Here is an 18,484-nt window from a genome sequence, read left to right as displayed (position 1 = left end):
ATACTCATATTCCAAGAAATGGATTTTATACGAATTTTTAAAACTTAATCGGCGTAAATTCAAAAATTCGAAAAAATTGTCGATTATTTCAAAAATTTATTTCTCAAGAACTAAAAGTAATTTTTGAAAACGGCTTGTTGCATTAAAAAGAGGATACTTTAATTCATAATTGGTGATATTTCCACAAGGATCTTTCAAGAAATTAATTTTATAGCGAATTTTGAAAATTATCGATGAAAATTGCAACATCGAAAATTTTATCAAAACTTCAAATATTGTTTTCTCAAAAACTAAAAGTTATTTTTCAAAACGGGTTGGTTCATTAGAAAGAGAACAATCTTATTAACGCTTTCTGAAATTTTCATACTCATATTCCAAGAAATGGATTTTATACGAATTTTTAAAATTTAATCAGCGAAAATTGCAAAATTCGACTAAATTATCGATTATTTCAAAAATTTATTTCTCAAGAACTAAAAGTGATTTTGCAAAACGGCTTTTTGCATTAAAAAGGGGGTACTTTAATTAATAACTGGTGATATTTCCACAAGGATTCTTCAAAAAATGAATTTTATAGCGAATTTTGCAAATTATCGATGAAAATTCCAACATCGAAAATTTTATCAAAACTTCAAATATTGTTTTCTCAAAAACTAAAAGTTATTTTTCAAAACGGGTTTGTTCATTGGAAAGAGGACACTTTTATTAACACTTTCGGAAATTTTCATACTAATATTCGAAGAAATGGATTTTATACGAATTTTTATAACTTAATCGGCGAAAATTGCAAAACTTGAAAAAATTTTCGATCATTTAAAAAATTTATTTCTCAAGAACTAAAAGTAATTTTTTAAAACGGCTTTTTGCATTAAAAAGAGGATACTTTAATTAATAATTGGTGATATTTCTACAAGCATCCTTCAAGAAATTAATTTTATAGCGAATTTTGAAAATTATCGATGAAAATTGCATCATCGAATATTTATCAAAACTTCAAATATTATTTTCTCAAAAACTAAAAGTTATTTTTTAAAACGGGTTGGTTCATTGGAAAGAGTACAGCTTTATTAACACTTTGGGAAATTTTCATACTCATATTCCAAGAAATGGATTTTATACAAATTTTTAAAACTTAATCGGCGAAAATTGAAAAATTCTAAATAATTATCGATTATTTAAAAAATTTATTTCTCAAGAACTAAAAGTGATTTTTCAAGCGACAGTTGTGTTAGTTCTGAAGCTGCGAATGTTCTAGTAGACTAGATACGCCAGATAATTAAGAAAAATAGAAAATGTGCAACTCAAAAATAAAAGTGTTTGAAGAACTGGCACAAACGTTATAGATTCCTTCAATAGATTTAACCAATAATTAATTTAGACCATTTTGGTATCAACCTCAATATTACCAAACTTTTAGCCGAATCAAAACATTAATCAACAAAATGTTCCTTTGTTAAATGTTCTAGATAACAACACACCTCTCCCTGGAGTTAAATCAATGAGTCTTGCAGTTCAACATACAGAGAATTCTAAACCTGTAGTGGAAATGAAACTTGATAGTAATGGCAAAGAAATAGTACAAACGTTTCAGATTCCTTCAATAGATTTAATCAATTTGGGCAATTTGGGCATCAACCTCAATGCTACTAAACATTTTGGCCGAATCAAAACATCAATTAAAAATATGTTCCTTTGTTAAATGTTGAGGATAAAAACATTCCTCTCCCTGGAGCTAAATTAATGAGTCATCCAGTTCAACCTATAGAGAATGGGAGAACCTGTAGTGGAAATGAAGCTTGATAATAATGGTAAAGATATTATTTAGACCATTTGGATATGAGCAACAATAGCATCAAGCATATACTCCAAATAAAAACATCACCCAACAAAATGTTACTTCATTCCACACCAATCTACCAGCCTTTGGAGCTAGAGCAATGACTCTTACAGTTCAAAACTTGCAAAGCTAGTAAGGAAATGGTCCAAAATTTTAAGTATGCCTCAACAGATTAATCTAATCAATTTGGTCACAATATATGTTAGAAAAAAGAAGGAAATCAACAAAAAAGAACATCGAAATCATTTTTTCTCACAAAATTCTCCAGCTCATCTGCAAATGATACTTGATAACAGTACAAATGGTAATCACGAACCGGTACAAAATAACCCACAACAACCTCAGCTAGAAATCATGGGCCAGCAGGGTGGTTCACCTTTAGGTGTTGTAGATAAAGCTTCACTGAGACACTTGGAGAGGTATTTCAGGGCGAAAGGGTTGGAGATGAATGTAGCAAAGACAAAGATGATGAAGTTCTGCAAAGGGGGAAAAAGAAAGAGAAAGATTATGTTTGATGGGTTGATGAGAAATGCAATGATGAAGAGGCAGGATATTCTGGAAGACGTACAGAATCGGTACTAGAGGTGGGTTCTGGGTCTGGCGAGGGAAAAATTGGGGTATATTGTGAGGGAGGAAGAAGGTGGATAAAATGAGGGTGGAGGCGAGCAGAAGAGCAGTTAAATATGAAGAAATGATAGATAGAAGACCATACTGCAAGATCGTGGGAGAGTGTTGGAAGGAAGTTATTGAATATTACAAAATTGTTGTATTAATCCATTATATCGATGTTTTACTGTATGTAATAAATAAGTTTTTAATAACATAAAAATTAGTAATTTTTATTTCGAAACAAATTGTTGTTCTAGGAAACAATAATAAATAATAGGACAAAAACGTCGATATAATTGCTACTGAATATCTGCAATCAACGTATATTTAAGCTCGGTATTTATCTGTGGTCACGATTTAAGAGGTGGGTCTCATGCAACGTAATGATACCCTTTCACAGTCGCAAGATTTATGTATCTCGATAATTTCTTAAAAAAAAAGAAAAAAATTACACGCAGCAGCTGTGTGGTTAAAAGTATTTTACTGGAACTTGAAATAAACCCAGCCCGCGTTAAATATATTTAAAGGAGTTTTACTTGTTAATTGATTTGCAAAAAAAAATCGTAAATTTATTATCGTAAACTTTCTCTTTGGGGTTACGATTAAAGAAAAAGCTTTAGATAAATATTAATTATTTAATAAATAACAAATACTTACGGATTTTGTTTTTGTTTAACAATCTTCTCAATGTTTTATCTTGATTCTTCCCTCTAATGACAGCTAAAGTACTCTGTTTGGAGACGCAAGACCAATAAGCTTGGTCGAAACTTTCGGCGTTTCTACTAAAATAGTAACATTTGTTATGTTTTGTTCTCACAAAATTTGGAGGACATAAGAAACTCGTTGGTTGTTTTTGTCTTCGTTGGTTCTTATAAAAATCGGCACTAACGATAACTAAAAAAAGAAGAAAAAAATAAAATGAGTAAAATAAGAAAAAATTACCTTTATAAATAATGTAACATATTTATATATTAAATCAAAATAAATTGCGAATCCGCTTTGCAAAATCCAAATAAAAGATGTTTTAGTAACGATTATGTTCGTTCCACTTTCGGTTTTGCATAAACACGACCATTTACCTTGAGTACGTCCAGTTTTTGGGCGACGCCTTCAAATAAACACGTTCAAAATCTCAAACAACCATTTGTACATTTCCAAGCAGAAAATATCTATTTTATTTTTAAATTTAAAACAATTTATTATATAATCAAATAACCGAAAAAAAACCGTATAGAAATTCGATTTAATGAATTGAAATTATTATATTTCCACTAATTGCAAGCTTTTTCTTTTCTGAACAGAAATTTCTCTTTTCCATCCAATTTAACCGTTTAAAAAGAAAAGAAAACTAGATTTGTACCAACGATAATATTACAATTTGACCTGGTTATTTAAGGTAATGTCACGTTTTAATCCACACCATATACGGTATAATCTCTTTGGTTAGCACGAAACGAGTAATCGCCAGTCAAGTATTTTCGATAGAGGCATGTTAACACCGCAAAGGAAACGTTTACGATTTATAATGAGGCCAAAAAGAACAAAAATCAATGACAACGAGTACAAGTACAAGACAGAAGATTCTAAAGATAGATTTAGAATTTATTGAGATTTTTTTTCTAATACCGATCTCGTCTGAGAATGTAATGTTTGGAATTCGATAATCACAAAAATCTTTTTTGAACAATTATTATAGAATTAATATAAATTTTTAATTATTACTTTTTTATTTTTTGTGTTGCGATTATAATCACATTATAATTCAATAAATTCAAGGTTTATGATTATAAAATAATCACAGTTTGAAAAAATTTATGTATTAATTTCTATTCTTCTTTAAAATGATAAATGATATCTAAACTCAAACAACAATAGTTTTATGAAAAAGTGTTGGAAATAAAATTTGAAAGATCTTTTGAAACGCCCGAAATTTTTTCAAAAGGCATATAAACAAATAAGTCATCGTGAGTTAAGCAAATAAATGCTTGTTGGGATTAACATTAAGGCGAGCTGATTCTATTATAGTTCGCTGATTAAGATAGTATTCAAGGAAAATGGAAAGTTTCAACTCTGCAAAACTTAAAGAAACCTCAGTCAAGTAAAGGTTTTCTCCAACTTGCATCATAATCCAGAGACCAATCAATGGTCTAACTTTCAACAAACTAACTTTCCGCTAACGCTCGAAAATAACAATAGATTTTCTAGGATACAAAATAACTCAAAAAGATATTACACCGTTTTTAATTCATATGAAATGAATGGCACAAGTATAGTCTAGCTGATAAATCAGGAGAAATTTTTTATGTCAAAAACGGATGCCAATGAAAAAATTATTTTGTTAGAAAAGTATCATATTAGTGAATTTGGGAGTTTCACAATTGTTTTTGGGATTTGGCAAATCTAACCCAATATGGATGATTGACAGTTTTTACCTTGTGAATTACGAAAAATTAATCCCAAGATTCATCTTTCGTTTCAGCTCAGCGATCAGCTGAAAGTTTAGTTTCTATTTTCGAGGAGAAAATCACGAAATCCTGAACATCAGCCTTATCTGTTTCCAATTAAATTGCGAGAAATATGCTTAATACCTTATTGACATGCCGGTTGATTCCGAATATCATCCATTGCAGAAGAATACCAGCAACATGGTGCTGATGGAAACTTACTGGTGGTTCCGTAATGCTTACATACGATATTGTGTGTTATTTTTAGACACTACTTCTGGGTAGGGTTGGCTGAAAACATACGGACAACTACTGATATTTGAGATTGTTTACAAACGGAAGATATTAAATATCAGGAACACAATGTGTTCCAAAACCGATTACTAAAAAATTTGTTGTGTTGTTTAAAAACGTTTTACGTTTGACAGACTTCCAATGTTTGATGATCCCACGGTCTTTTCATAGAATGTCTTTTCATTAATACGAATGTACTCGCTATCTTTATTAATGAGAGACAACGACAAACAATTATTTAACACCCCAATTCGTAAGAAATTAGGTTTTCTCACATTTTATTAATGTAGCAATTTGTAACTAATTGGCACTTCGTCAATTCATTCTTTAGTTACACAATACCAATAAATTATCATCTGTCAATCTAGCAAGATGATGTAATACAAAAGAAAAAGTAGTGGTAAAACAGATACCCTAATATATGAGGTCGCCACTTTTCTTGTTTATGCGTAAAAAATCAACAATAAAAAATATATCACAGGCTTGCGTATTTGAATGTCATTTTTTATAAACTCATGTTATAATTATAAGAAGGCTAAAAGAAATATAATAGTATTTTTATAGAAAATTATTTAATAATTTAAAAACGCAATTACCTAATTTAATCAAATATAAATATTTGTATCAAGTTTTGATATAAATCGATCAACCGGAAATGGCACTTTTGATGATCACATTTCTAAGTATTTTATATAACTTCATATATGATATAACATAAATTATTAATATGTTCCATTTCTAGTATCTTATCTTCTGTATACAGTATTTATCCGGCTTTTGTTATACAAACAGTATATAGTCTTCCATTACTAGTGTCTAGTTTTTTATAAGCAGCTTCTAGTGTATCATAAGCAGTATCTAATCTTTCATTAACAGTATCTAGTAATTTAAAAACAGTATATGTATACTTTTCTACTTGCAGTACCTAGTCGTTTATAAACTGTTTCAAATCTTCCATTTGTAGCGCCTAACTCTTTATTAGCAGTATCCAGAACTCAAAGAGCAATATCTACTTTTTTACCTACAGTATCTCGTCGTTTGCAAGTAATATGTAGTCTTTTATTTGAAGCATCTAACCCTTAATGAACAATATCTATTCTTCTGTCAGAAGTATTTAATCTTCTGCAATCTGCATCTAGTCTTCTACTTGCAACGCCTAGTCTTTCATTGGTAGTATTTAGTTTTTATTACTAGTACCTAGTTTTCATTCAGTATTTAGCTGTGTCCAGGCTTCTATTTGCAACGCTTAGCCTTTCATTGGTAGTATCTAGTCCTCTATCAGCAGTATCCATTCTTCTACCATACTGATCTAGTTTTCTGCAATCTATATCTAGTAGCAATAAAAAGTAGTGGTAAAACAGATACCCTAATACTTGAGGTCGCCATCTGCGAAGCCAAACGAAGCAACAACACACTCTCATCGCTTTTCTAATGCTATTATAGTCAACTATCACTTTTCTTGTTTGTGCATAAAAAAAATCAACAATAAAAATATATCAGAAACGTATTTGAATGTCATTTTTTATAAACTCATGTTATGATTATAAAAAGCCTAAAAGAATTATAGTAGTATTTTTATAGAAAATAATTTTTTTGAAACATTTCTTAGTTGTAAAGAAATTTTAAACCATTTTAAAACATTAATTAATCTTTATACTACGCCGATTGTTTTGCAAAACGATATAATTTCTCTGTATACAAAGTACCTAGAAAGCAATCATTCAAAACTTCGACCTTAAAATTTTGATGAATATACAAATTTTGATGTGCTCCGAGTAAATATTGACCGCTTCTAGAAAATGCTTACATGTACGTAACAATGTGTGTAAACACCATAATTTAAAAATACAATTACCTAATTTAATCAAATATGAATATTTGTATCAAGTTTTGATATAAATCGTTTATTATTTTAACACATAAGTGTTTTATATAACTTCATATACGATATAGCATAAAGTATCAATACGTTCCATTTGTAATACCTTATCTTCTGTACACAGTATTCATCAGACTTTTGCTAGCATGACAAGTACTATTTGTAAACAGCAGGTAATCATATACAAGCAGTATATAGTCTTCTATTACTAGTATCTAGTGTTTCATAAGCAGTTTTTAGTGTTCCATAAGCAGTATCTGCAGTATATCAGAAGTATTAAGTCTTTTGCAAACTGTATCTAGTTTTCTACTTGCAACGCCTAGCCTTTCATTGACAGTATCTAGTTTTTCAATAGTAATAGTTAGTTTTCTACCAGAGGTATCTATTCTTTTGTCAGCACTGTCCAGTATTTAGCTGTGTCCAGGCTTCTATTTGCAACGTTTAGCCTTTAGTTAGCAGTATCTAGTCTTTCATTATCAGTATCTTGCCTTTCATTAGCAGTATCTAGTTTTTCATTAGTAGTATCCAGTCCTTTATCAGCAGTATCTATTCTTTTGCCATCACTATCCAGTCGTTTAGAAACTGTATCCAGTTTTCTATTTGCAGCTTCAAGTCCTCAGTTAGCAATACGTACTGTTCTATTATCAGTATTTTGTCTTTAATTAGCAGTATCTAATCTTTCATTAGTAGTATCTAGCCCGCTATCAGCAGTATCTATTCTTCTGCCATACCGATCTAGTTTTCTGCAAGCTATATCTAGTCTTTTATTAGAAGAGTTTTATCTAGTCCAGTTCCAGTATTCCACTTCTTTTCAAGTAATAACCATCCTAACTACACATGTAATTTTCCGATATTCTTCTAGATAGCAGAGAATAAAGAATGACAAGAAGGCATAGAACCCATATAAATGAATACCATCTGTTGAATTCCCTGCTGGACAACTAAATAGAGTCTAAGAGGAATTCTCTTGGAGTAACCTTCTTTGGGCCTGGATGGACAGAACCCAACACGTCATTGACTTGTGTCCTACATTCGATCTTTGAGAAAGAACTTATCAGTAACAGTTGCACTAAACACCAAAACAAACGTCTCCATGTTCTAAGGACTAATTTGTAATGGTTTCAATTTTCGGTCTACTTTATTAACACTATGATTAGTGGTGTTAATGTGCGTTCAAAATTGAATTTGCTTTCTATCATTTCTTATTGTTTTCTAAAGTTAGTCCCATCTTTGTAATACATTTGTATTGCTATTTAGATACAGGTGCATTGATAAAGTTAATTGAAAAAAATTTTTGATTTGCTCCGTAAATGGAAATGAGTTGCCGGAGTAGATATTTGGCATAAATTAATTCACGATAAGATATTAATAAATACATCATGAAATTCGTGACATGAATACTAAATTATATTAAATTGAAGATCTATGAATACCAAGAAACTTTATTGTCATTTTTTGGATGATATAAATTGCAAAAACTATAAATTTCAAGCGAGCAGAGGATCCTTTGAAAAATTTTAAACTCAATTTAATTTCCATAACGTTGTAAATCAGCTAAGAATAGAGTCACACTTTTATTATGTGCAAATTCAAATGGAGAGTATTACGAAACGAATGTTGATATAATTGGCAGCTAATCCACGTGCTTAATAGAACAACGGCATCTGCCTTTATAATGTATTAGTGAGTTAATAGAAAAGCTTAAATTCTAAAAATTCACTTCCTCATCCAGTTGCTGTTTTCTAGTTAGGTCATTTACATGTACAAAATCCTTGTTGCTTTTTTTAGATCAAGGTGTTATAACTGATTTTTTAAGATATTACATCCTGCAAAAGCTTAGTTTTCTACAGGAGATATTAGAAATTAGTTTTTTCTCAATAAATGATGTTGTGAGGAAATTGATTCCGTTATCAGTTTATCAAAGTTATGTCTCTCTAATTTTTTTAGAGCGATTTAAAGGAATTATATATTTAAAAGGAGGATACTGTCCTGTGGCTGGTGCGTATTCCACACAGGACGTCGCGCCTTTATTGTACCTACAAAAAAAATAAAGGCGCGACGACTAGTCTGGAACAACACCAGCATTATCTTTTCCAAATGATTACTAACGTTGGAAAGGATGTCCGGCCATTTTTTAAAATCCGGCCAGATACCGGATAGTTCCCAAATATTCGGCTTTAGCCGGGTATTAAAAACCTATTACTTAGTACTCCACAATTCACAGGAATTATATATCTCTAATTCTCATTATTATATCTCTTTTAAGTGTTGGACACTGCAGATAATAATCAAGTTCAACCCCAATAAGACTTTTTTCCATTGAATACAACTTTATTTATATCAGGTTTGTCTTTAGCAACCTCATTGTAACAATCCCAATACGATATATAAAATCTTTTGTTGCAGTTTCATCTAGTTTTCTTCTCTTCGCTTGTAATTCATCACCACATTCATTACTAACAGAACTTTCGCTTTTATCACTTTTGATTATTAATTAAAGTATCCTCTTTATAATGCAAAAAGCCGTTTTGAAAAATCACTTCTAATTCTTGAGAAATAAAGTTTTGAAATGATCGACAATTTTTTCGAATTTTGCAATTTTCGCCAATTAAGTTTTAAAAATTTGTATAAAATCCATTTCTTGGAATATGAGTATGAAAATTTCTCAAAGTGTTAATAAAAGTGTCCTGTTTCCAATGAACCAACTCGTTTTCAAAAATAACTTTTAGTTTTTGAGGAAACAATATTTGAAGTTTTGATAAAATTTTCAATATTGCAATTTTCATCGATAATTTTCAAAATTCGCTACAAAATTCATTTTTTTAAGGATCCTTGTGGAAATATCACCAATTATTAATAAAAGTATCCTCTTTTTAATGTAAAAACCTGTTTTGAAAAATCACTTCTAGTTCTTGAGAAATAACGTTTTGAAATGATCGACAATTTTTTCGAATTTTGGAATTTTTGCCAATTAAGTTTTAAAAATTCATATAAAATCCAGTTCTTGGAATATGAGTATGAAAATTTCCCAAAGTGTTAATAAAAGTGTCTTCTTTCCAATGAACCGACCCGTTTTGAAAAATAACTTTTAGTTTTTGAGAAAACAATATTTGAAGTTTTGATAAAATTTTCGATGTTGCAATTTTCATCGATAACATTCAAAATTCGCTATAAAATTCATTTTTTTAAGGATCCTTGTGGAAATATCACCAATTATTAATAAAAGTATCCTCTTTTTAATGTAAAAACCTGTTTTGAAAAATCACTTCTAGTTCTTGAGAAATAACGTTTTGAAATGTTCGACAATTTTTTTCGAATTTTGCAATTTTTGCCAATTAAGTTTTAAAAATTCATATAAAATCCAGTTCTTGGAATATGAGTATGAAAATTTCCCAAAGTGTTAATAAAAGTGTCTTCTTTCCAATGAACCGACCCGTTTTGAAAAATAACTTTTTGTTTTTGAGAAAACAATATTTGAAGTTTTGATAAAATTTTCGATGTTGCAATTTTCATCGATAACATTCAAAATTCGCTATAAAATTCATTTTTTGAAGGATCCTTGTGTAAATATCACCAATTATTAATTAAAGTATCCTCTTTTTAATGCAATAAGCCGTTTTGAAAAATCTCTTTTAGTTTTTAAGAAATAAATTTTTGAAATAATCGACAATTTTTTGAAATTTTGCAATTTTCGCCAATTAACTTTTAAAAATTCGTATAAAATCCAGTTTTTGGAGTATGAATATGAAAATTTCCCAAAGTGTTAATAAAAGTGTCCTCTTTCCAATGAACCAACCCGTTTTGAAAAATCACTTTTAGTTTTTAAAACAATATTTGAAGTTTTATCTATATTTAGTTTTATATATCTTTCTTTAGCATTACATACTCTTGGTCTTCTACAAGCTGTATCTAATCTTTTAATTGCGGCGTCAAGTCTTCAAATAGCAGTATCTAGTCTTTCATTAGTAGTATCTAGTCACCTGAAAACAGTACAGTTTTCTACAGGAGATATTAGAAATCAGTTTTGTCTCAATAAATGATGTTGTGAAGAAATTGTACAAAGTAAAATTTAAAAAAGCTGACAAGAAATCATTATTATCCGTGCTAAAAGTTTGTCGAATTCCGTTATCAGTTTTTCAAAGTTATGTCTCTCTAATTTTTTTAGAGCGATTTAAGAGAATTATAAATTTAAAAGACATAGAAATAAGCCATCTGGGGAGAAGAAAATTCTGTTTCGATCTTGTGGCTGGTGTGTATTCCACACAGGACGTCGCGCCTTTATTGTACCTACAAAAATAATAAAGGCGCGACGTCCAGTCTGGAACACACACCAGCACTATCTTTTCCAAATGATTTTAAGAGATTGCATTAATGCACATAAAATTTCTCCTATTGCTATTAGGTATTAAATTTTAAATTATAGAGCATTTTCCAATTTAATATTCTATTTGATGATGGTCAAATGATACTAGGACTATACTCAATTTATTTTGCAATTTTTAATTTCTTTTTTTTTATGGATTTGCTATATTTTATAAAAGTTTATTTTCGGAAATCATTCAGTATTCTATCAATATAAAACTTTTTACGTGTTTATAAACAAATTTAAACATGTGAGTCGAAATATTTATTTCTAACCATCCCGAAATTGTTTCCAAATCTTTAATCTTTTTCTAGACCCTATAAACATAAATTTCATGGCCGCGATTATACAAATAGCAATTAACACGTTCTAACTTTGTTAATAAAGTTAAATTTTAGCATCAAATTAATGTTTAACATGCGTAAATAATTTCTGACACAAAAATTTACTACGTTTCAATGAATTCACGGCGGCGCCAAAGTCATAATAATAACAGTAATCGATGACGTAATCTGCTATTATTTATACACACTTCATCAATGTGGTTTTATGCTAATAAAAAAAAGGCTAACTGAATTTTCCTGTGTTTATTTTTAGGTGGGTGATCTATTTTTTATGATGATCTACGTCATTAAAAAGGCTTCGCGGCGAACGAATAATTGCATTTTAAGTGAGGAGGCGATTGTAATTTGCATTCTGCAAGTTGTCCGCCTAGGTTACGATTTTTATTTTTAAACCCGCCCATTGAAAATATGCAAATGTCGTTTCTTACCTGTTAAGACGGTTAATACTATTAAGGTTTTCATTTTAAATTGTTTTTCTTCAAACCAAAAACTTTAAAAAAGTTTTAACATTTTTTACTTCTCCTTTTGTGTTGTTCTAAAGAATCTGAAACAAAAAAGGTAAAGATAAGAATAGGATAAAACAGTTTTTTGTTCTTTAATTGTCTTAATTTTAACACGTGAAGTTTTTGGGTAAACCCACGTTTGAATGGATGGGCTTTACGCGATGGAAGTCTCTTAACGGCTTTTTTTTCGGAGTGCCGATGATTTATGCAAAACAATTCCTCCAATTCAATTAGCTGGAAAAGCTCCAGGTCTACTTTCAAAATAGTGGCCCCACACATACACTGTCAGTTGCGTGTTAAATATTTACCAACTCTTCGATATGTAAACGAATCAAGACGGATCTAGGTGTGGAAATAATCGTGAAACTTTTTTTAGATAAAAAAATTAAAACAAAATTTTGAAGTTAGGACCATCTGTTTGGATGCAATAAAAAGGTATTTAACACAACATAACTACCTCATAAAAAATCCTTAGGAAAAAATATCATTTTCAGAAAGTTTCTTTTTTGTTTCATTTTTATGAGTGTAATATTAAAATTTTAAGTTGAAGGTACATCGACCTCCTGTCTTATTCGTTTAACTTAAAATAAACTTCCACTTCAGATTTGTGTAGACTGGAAGAAAGATCAAAGTTTGAAATTGTACTTTTCATTGTTTCTCTTTAACTTTTGTTAGAGGGGAATCGACCGTTGTTGTCTAAATTGATTGAGATTTATTCCAATTGGGTCAATTTTAACCCGTACGTAAAAATCTAAACAGAAATTCGAGCTGCTTACGGCTTCTAAACAAACCAAAATCAAAGCCTTCAAACAAACGTCGCCTCGAAATGCTATCTTTAGACAAATAAACTTCTCTTAAAATACTGTACCAGTGCATTTGATTAAAACGATGATAGATTGAAATAAACATTTGATTAATTTAAAAATGGTTCGAACAGAACGTGAATAAAAGAATTCATTTCATTACATGTGGTGTTGAATTGTTTTATATTCTATGGATATGGTTATTGAGTTATGATTATAATTAATTTTGATGGTAAAAATTGATAAATTAAGAATTGGCAATTCTCTTAGGTTGAACGCAACTCAACCCGAGATCAACAGCCTTATTCCATGGTACTGGATCTTTTTGCTTCTAAACTATCAGAGCCAATAAAGCGCGAGATTCGATATCAACCCAACCCAAGAGCATCTCCATCCGAAAGCAACCCAATTCAATTATTCCATCGTCTTGAATCTTTTTGCCCCTATATTACCAGACCGGATAAAGATTTAAACCCGAGATCACGCCAACCCAATCAGAAAACAACTCAACCCAAAAACAAGACAACCCACCCAATCTGAAAGCAATACAACCCGAGATTAATCGCCTTATTCCATGGTCTTGGATCTAGATAAAGCCCGAGACCCGAGATCATCCCAACCCAAAAGCAACACAAACCATCTCAACCCAACCTGAAAGCAATTCAACCTTAAAGCAACTTAATTCGAAGGCAAACCAATCTGAAAGCAACCCACATTCTTATTATAGTTTGGAATTTGGGACAAAATTATACTTATAATACTCCACCTATAATAATAACCAAGATAATTGCACTTGCTGGTTTTACGATATTTTCAATTTTGGCCTCTAGGGGAAAAACAAAAGGCGATAGCGCTTTGAGGTATTCGACATTGAAATTTATTTCAAAAAAGAGATCGAGACGTGTAAGCTACTTTTTTTCTAAGTCTTATCGAATTTGAACCACCCTGTACAGTCTATCTAAATGATCCTCTATGAGATCCAATATCAAGGAGCTTTAAGGCAAGGAGAAAATTATACAGAAACCTTTTCAATGCAAGACTGCTATTAAAAGAGTTCGTAAAATCATGGATAAGCTGCAGCTCAGATAAAATTATCTTAGTTACATAATTGCATTTAAAGAAAGGAAGATATCTTCATCTTATGATAGCAAATATAAGCTTTATTTAAAATTATTTTCCTTAAGAAAGTTGAAAATATGGCGGATTATTGGAGGTCAGAGTGACTGAAGATAAATCCATGACGTTTGGAAGAGCTGGAACATCAAGAAATGAGGTGAGATAAATTGAAGATACCAATTTATAATAATGGACTGCCGGAACAACCTATATTTTTTTAGTGGATGCAATCTATCCAGGCAACGATCCAAAACGACACTTTCAATGTGTCTCTCAAACCTGTACAGTCTATCTAAATGATCCTCTATGAGATCCAATATCAAGGAGCTTTAAGGCAAAGAGAAAATTATACAGAAACCTTTTCAATGCAAGACTGCTATTAAAAGACTTCGTAAAATTATGGATAAGCTGCAGCTCAGATAAAATTATCTTAGTTACATTATTGCATCTATAGAAAGGAAGATATCTTCATCTTATGATGGCAAATATAAGCTTTATTTAAAATTATTTTCCTTAAGAAAGTTGAAAATATGGCGGATTATTGGAGGTCATGACGTCTGGAAGAGCTGGAACATCAAGAAATGAGGTGAGATAAATTGAAGATACCAATTTATAATAATGGACTGCCGGAACAACCTATAATTTTTTAGTGGATGCAATGTATCCAGGCAACGATCCAAAACGACACTTTCAATGTGTCTCTCAAACCTGTACAGTCTATCTAAATGATCCTCTATGAGATCCAATATCAAGGAACTTTAAGGCAAGGAGAAAATTATACAGAAACCTTTTCAATGCAAGACTGCTATTAAAAGACTTCGTAAAATCATGGATAAGCTGCAGCTCAGATAAAATTATCTTAGTTACATTATTGCATCTATAGAAAGGAAGATATCTTCATCTTATGATAGCAAATATAAGCTTTATTTAAAATTATTTTCCTTAAGAAAGTTGAAAATATGGCGGATTATTGGAGGTCAGAGTATCTGAAGATAAATCCATGACGTTTGGAAGAGCTGGAACATCAAGAAATGAGGTGAGATAAATTGAAGATACCAATTTATAATAATGGACTGCCGGAACAACCTATAATTTTTTAGTGGATGCAATCTATCCAGGCAACGATCCAAAACGACACTTTCAATGTGTCTCTCAAACCTGTACAGTCTATCTAAATGATCCTCTATGAGATCCAATATCAAGGAGCTTTAAGGCAAAGAGAAAATTATACAGAAACCTTTTCAATGCAAGACTGCTATTAAAAGACTTCGTAAAATTATGGATAAGCTGCAGCTCAGATAAAATTATCTTAGTTACATAATTGTATTTAAAGAAAGGAAGATATCTTCATCTTATGATGGCAAATATAAGCTTTATTTAAAATTATTTTCCTTAAGAATGTTGAAAATATGGTGGATTATTAGAGGTCAGAGTGGCTGAAGATAAATCCATGACGTTTGGAAGAGCTGGAACATCAAGAAATGAGGTGAGATAAATTGATGATACCAATTTATAATAATGGACTGCCGGAACAACCTATAATTTTTTAGTGGGTGCAATCTATCCAGGCAACGATCCAAAACGACACTTTCAATGTGTCTCTCAAACCTGTACAGTCTATCTAAATGATCCTCTATGAGATCCAATATCAAGGAACTTTAAGGCAAGGAGAAAATTATACAGAAACCTTTTCAATGCAGACTGCTATTAAAAGACTTCGTAAAATCATGGATAAGCTGCAGCTCAGATAAAATTATCTTAGTTACATTATTGCATCTATAGAAAGGAAGATATCTTCATCTTATGATAGCAAATATAAGCTTTATTTAAAATTATTTTCCTTAAGAAAGTTGAAAATATGGCGGACTATTGGAGGTCAGAGTGACTGAAGATAAATCCATGACGTTTGGAAGAGCTGGAACATCAAGAAATGAGGTGAGATAAATTGAAGATACCAATTTATAATAATGGACTGCCGGAACAACCTATAATTTTTTAGTGGTTGCAATCTATCCAGGCAACGATCCACAACGACACTTTCAATGTGTCTCTCAAACCTGTACAGTCTATCTAAATGATCCTCTATGAGATCCAATATCAAGGAGTTTTAAGGCAAGGAGAAAATTATACAGAAACCTTTTCAATGCAAGACGGCTATTAAAAGACTTCGTAAAATTATGGATAAGCTGCAGCTCAGATAAAATTATCTTAGTTACATAATTGCATTTAAAGAAAGGAAGATATCTTCATCTTATGATGGCAAATATAAGCTTTATTTAAAATTATTTTCCTTAAGAAAGTTGAAAATATGGCGGATTATTGGAGGTCATGACGTTTGGAAGAGCTGGAACATCAAGAAATGAGGTGAGATAAATTGAAGATACTAATTTATAATAATGGACTGCCGGAACAACCTATAATTTTTTTGTGGTTGCAATCTATCCAGGCAACGATCCACAACGACACTTTCAATGTGTCTCTCAAACCTTATTGCCCCAATGAGATTAGAGCTTACAAATGGACTACAATCACGTATATCTCTTTCGCTGTACAAATCTGTAGTTCTACGTCTAATTGGCAATGGAGCTAAACATCCAGGATATCTATCTACAATCAGCGCATACAATTTGTTTTGTCTAAGAGCATTAAATTCGAACACTTTTTTGAAAGTAACCATAACAGATTGATCACAGTACAACTTAAAATTTTTAAACCTGACTCACAAGGTGTAAGAACAAATGATAATATTTATGAATGGGGTGTCAATGGCAGTGTTGGGCATAGTCGAATGATATATCTTGCAACATTATTATTTTAAAGAAGACACCATGTTACTGAAAAGTGTCCACGAAGCCACTTTTAAACAACTCAATCCAAATTCAATAGAATATCCCTCCTACACAGTAAGTATAGTCTTAACGAACACTAGTAATTAGAAGCAAAAGCAACTAGTATGTCATCACCAGTTGTATTGTCAGCAAGTGTACAGTCCTTATTAGCAACAACAACACAATATTTATTACAAAAGACGTCTGAATGTTGAATACAGCTATTTAGTCTCGTCACATGTTTATAACTTGGTCTACTACGGGGGATACCAGAATTTTATGATCACTTTTTTCTTTATCTCGTTGTGCTTCAACTTGAACACAGGATTTCGTTATTCAGTATTTATTTTGTGTTAACAGTGGTTGTTTAAATTAAAGTTTTTTTAATTCGATGGTGAAATTTCCAGTGTATTATTTGTAACGATGATAATTCCTTGCTACTAAAAAAGGCAATATTGTGTTATTAAATTGTGTTATTGTGTTTAATAAAATGCCTAAACAACAACTTCCGTAGAGACAAGCAATTTCCTTAGAAACTAAACTAAAAATGTTAGTTACTGTCTAAAGAAAGGCGAAGGTCCTACATCTGTTGGCAAAGCTTTTGGTTTAAACGAAGCGACTATAAGAACAATTAGAAAAAATGAGAATTCCATTCGACAACCCGTAATTTCTGGTTCGAAAGTAAGTTCTTAGAGAAAACGGAAAAACACATGGTGTTTTGGATAGAAGATTTACAGTCAAAAAGAATACTTATTGATGGGAAACATACAAAAGAAAAAGCACTTAGAATATATAACCAACTTCAGGAATTGGAACCATCAACAAGTCTTCAGGCAACGAAGAAACTGGCATTTAATGCAAATGAAGGATGGCTGACAGGTTTTATAAAAAGACACGCATTTCACAATGTAAAAATAAAGGAAGAAGTAGCATCAGCAGACGAAAATGCTGCAAAAACCATTCCAGATAAACTAGCAAAAATCGTTGAAGAGGGTTATACTCCAGAACAAATATTTAATGCCGATGAAACGGGATTGTTTTGGAAGAAAATGCTCGAAAGGACTTACATAGCAAAATCTGAAAAATCAGCTGGTGGTTTTAAAGCGGCCAAAGATCGAGTGACTTTCTTGTTATGAAGTAACGCATCTGGTGATAAAATGTGAAAGCCTTTGTTAATCAACAAATCTCTTATGCCACGAGCATTAAGAGGTAAGAACATTAAACAACTTCCAGTCCATTTCATGGCGAATAAAAAAGCATGGATGACGGCTGATCTGTTTACAAATTGGTTCAACAACTGCTTTGTTCTTGAAGTCCAGAAATATATGGAAGAAAAAGGTTTGAAGAAACAAATTTGACTGTTTTGGAAGCATGGAGAAAGTTTACGATTATGGATTGCATTACACTTGCTTCTGTTGCCATTAAACAATTGCGCCTATCAACCTTAAATGCTTGTTGGAAAAA

At 31.1% G+C, this 18,484-nt stretch overlaps 2 protein-coding genes across 3 annotated transcripts in view; one reads left to right on the top strand and one right to left on the bottom strand.

Annotated features, from left to right (window-relative positions):
• The window catches only part of LOC111420194 (uncharacterized), a 135,855-nt gene that overhangs the window by 2,387 nt on the left and 114,984 nt on the right, over nt 1-18,484 (bottom strand). Inside the window, exons 2-3 of one of the 2 annotated variants that reach the window (XM_071196953.1) lie at nt 12,199-12,270; nt 3,104-3,340 (exon numbers count right to left, since the gene is read on the bottom strand). In XM_071196953.1, coding sequence (XP_071053054.1) covers nt 3,104-3,340; nt 12,199-12,232 — 271 coding nt within the window. In that variant the 5' untranslated portion in view covers nt 12,233-12,270. Of the gene's footprint in view, nt 1-3,103; nt 3,341-12,198; nt 12,315-18,484 lie in introns of both variants that reach the window. The other variant, XM_023053124.2, reaches the window with a different exon arrangement.
• LOC139429976 (tigger transposable element-derived protein 1-like) lies at nt 17,731-18,156 on the top strand. Its single transcript, XM_071196495.1, has one exon. The coding sequence runs from the start codon at nt 17,731-17,733 to the stop codon at nt 18,154-18,156; it is 426 nt and encodes a 141-aa protein (XP_071052596.1).

The sequence above is a fragment of the Onthophagus taurus genome, chromosome 6 (genome assembly GCF_036711975.1).
Source record: "Onthophagus taurus isolate NC chromosome 6, IU_Otau_3.0, whole genome shotgun sequence".
Classification (NCBI taxonomy): Eukaryota; Metazoa; Arthropoda; class Insecta; order Coleoptera; family Scarabaeidae; genus Onthophagus; species Onthophagus taurus.
Note: the sequence above shows the minus strand (reverse complement) of the source record. Positions and strands in the feature narration are given on the sequence as shown.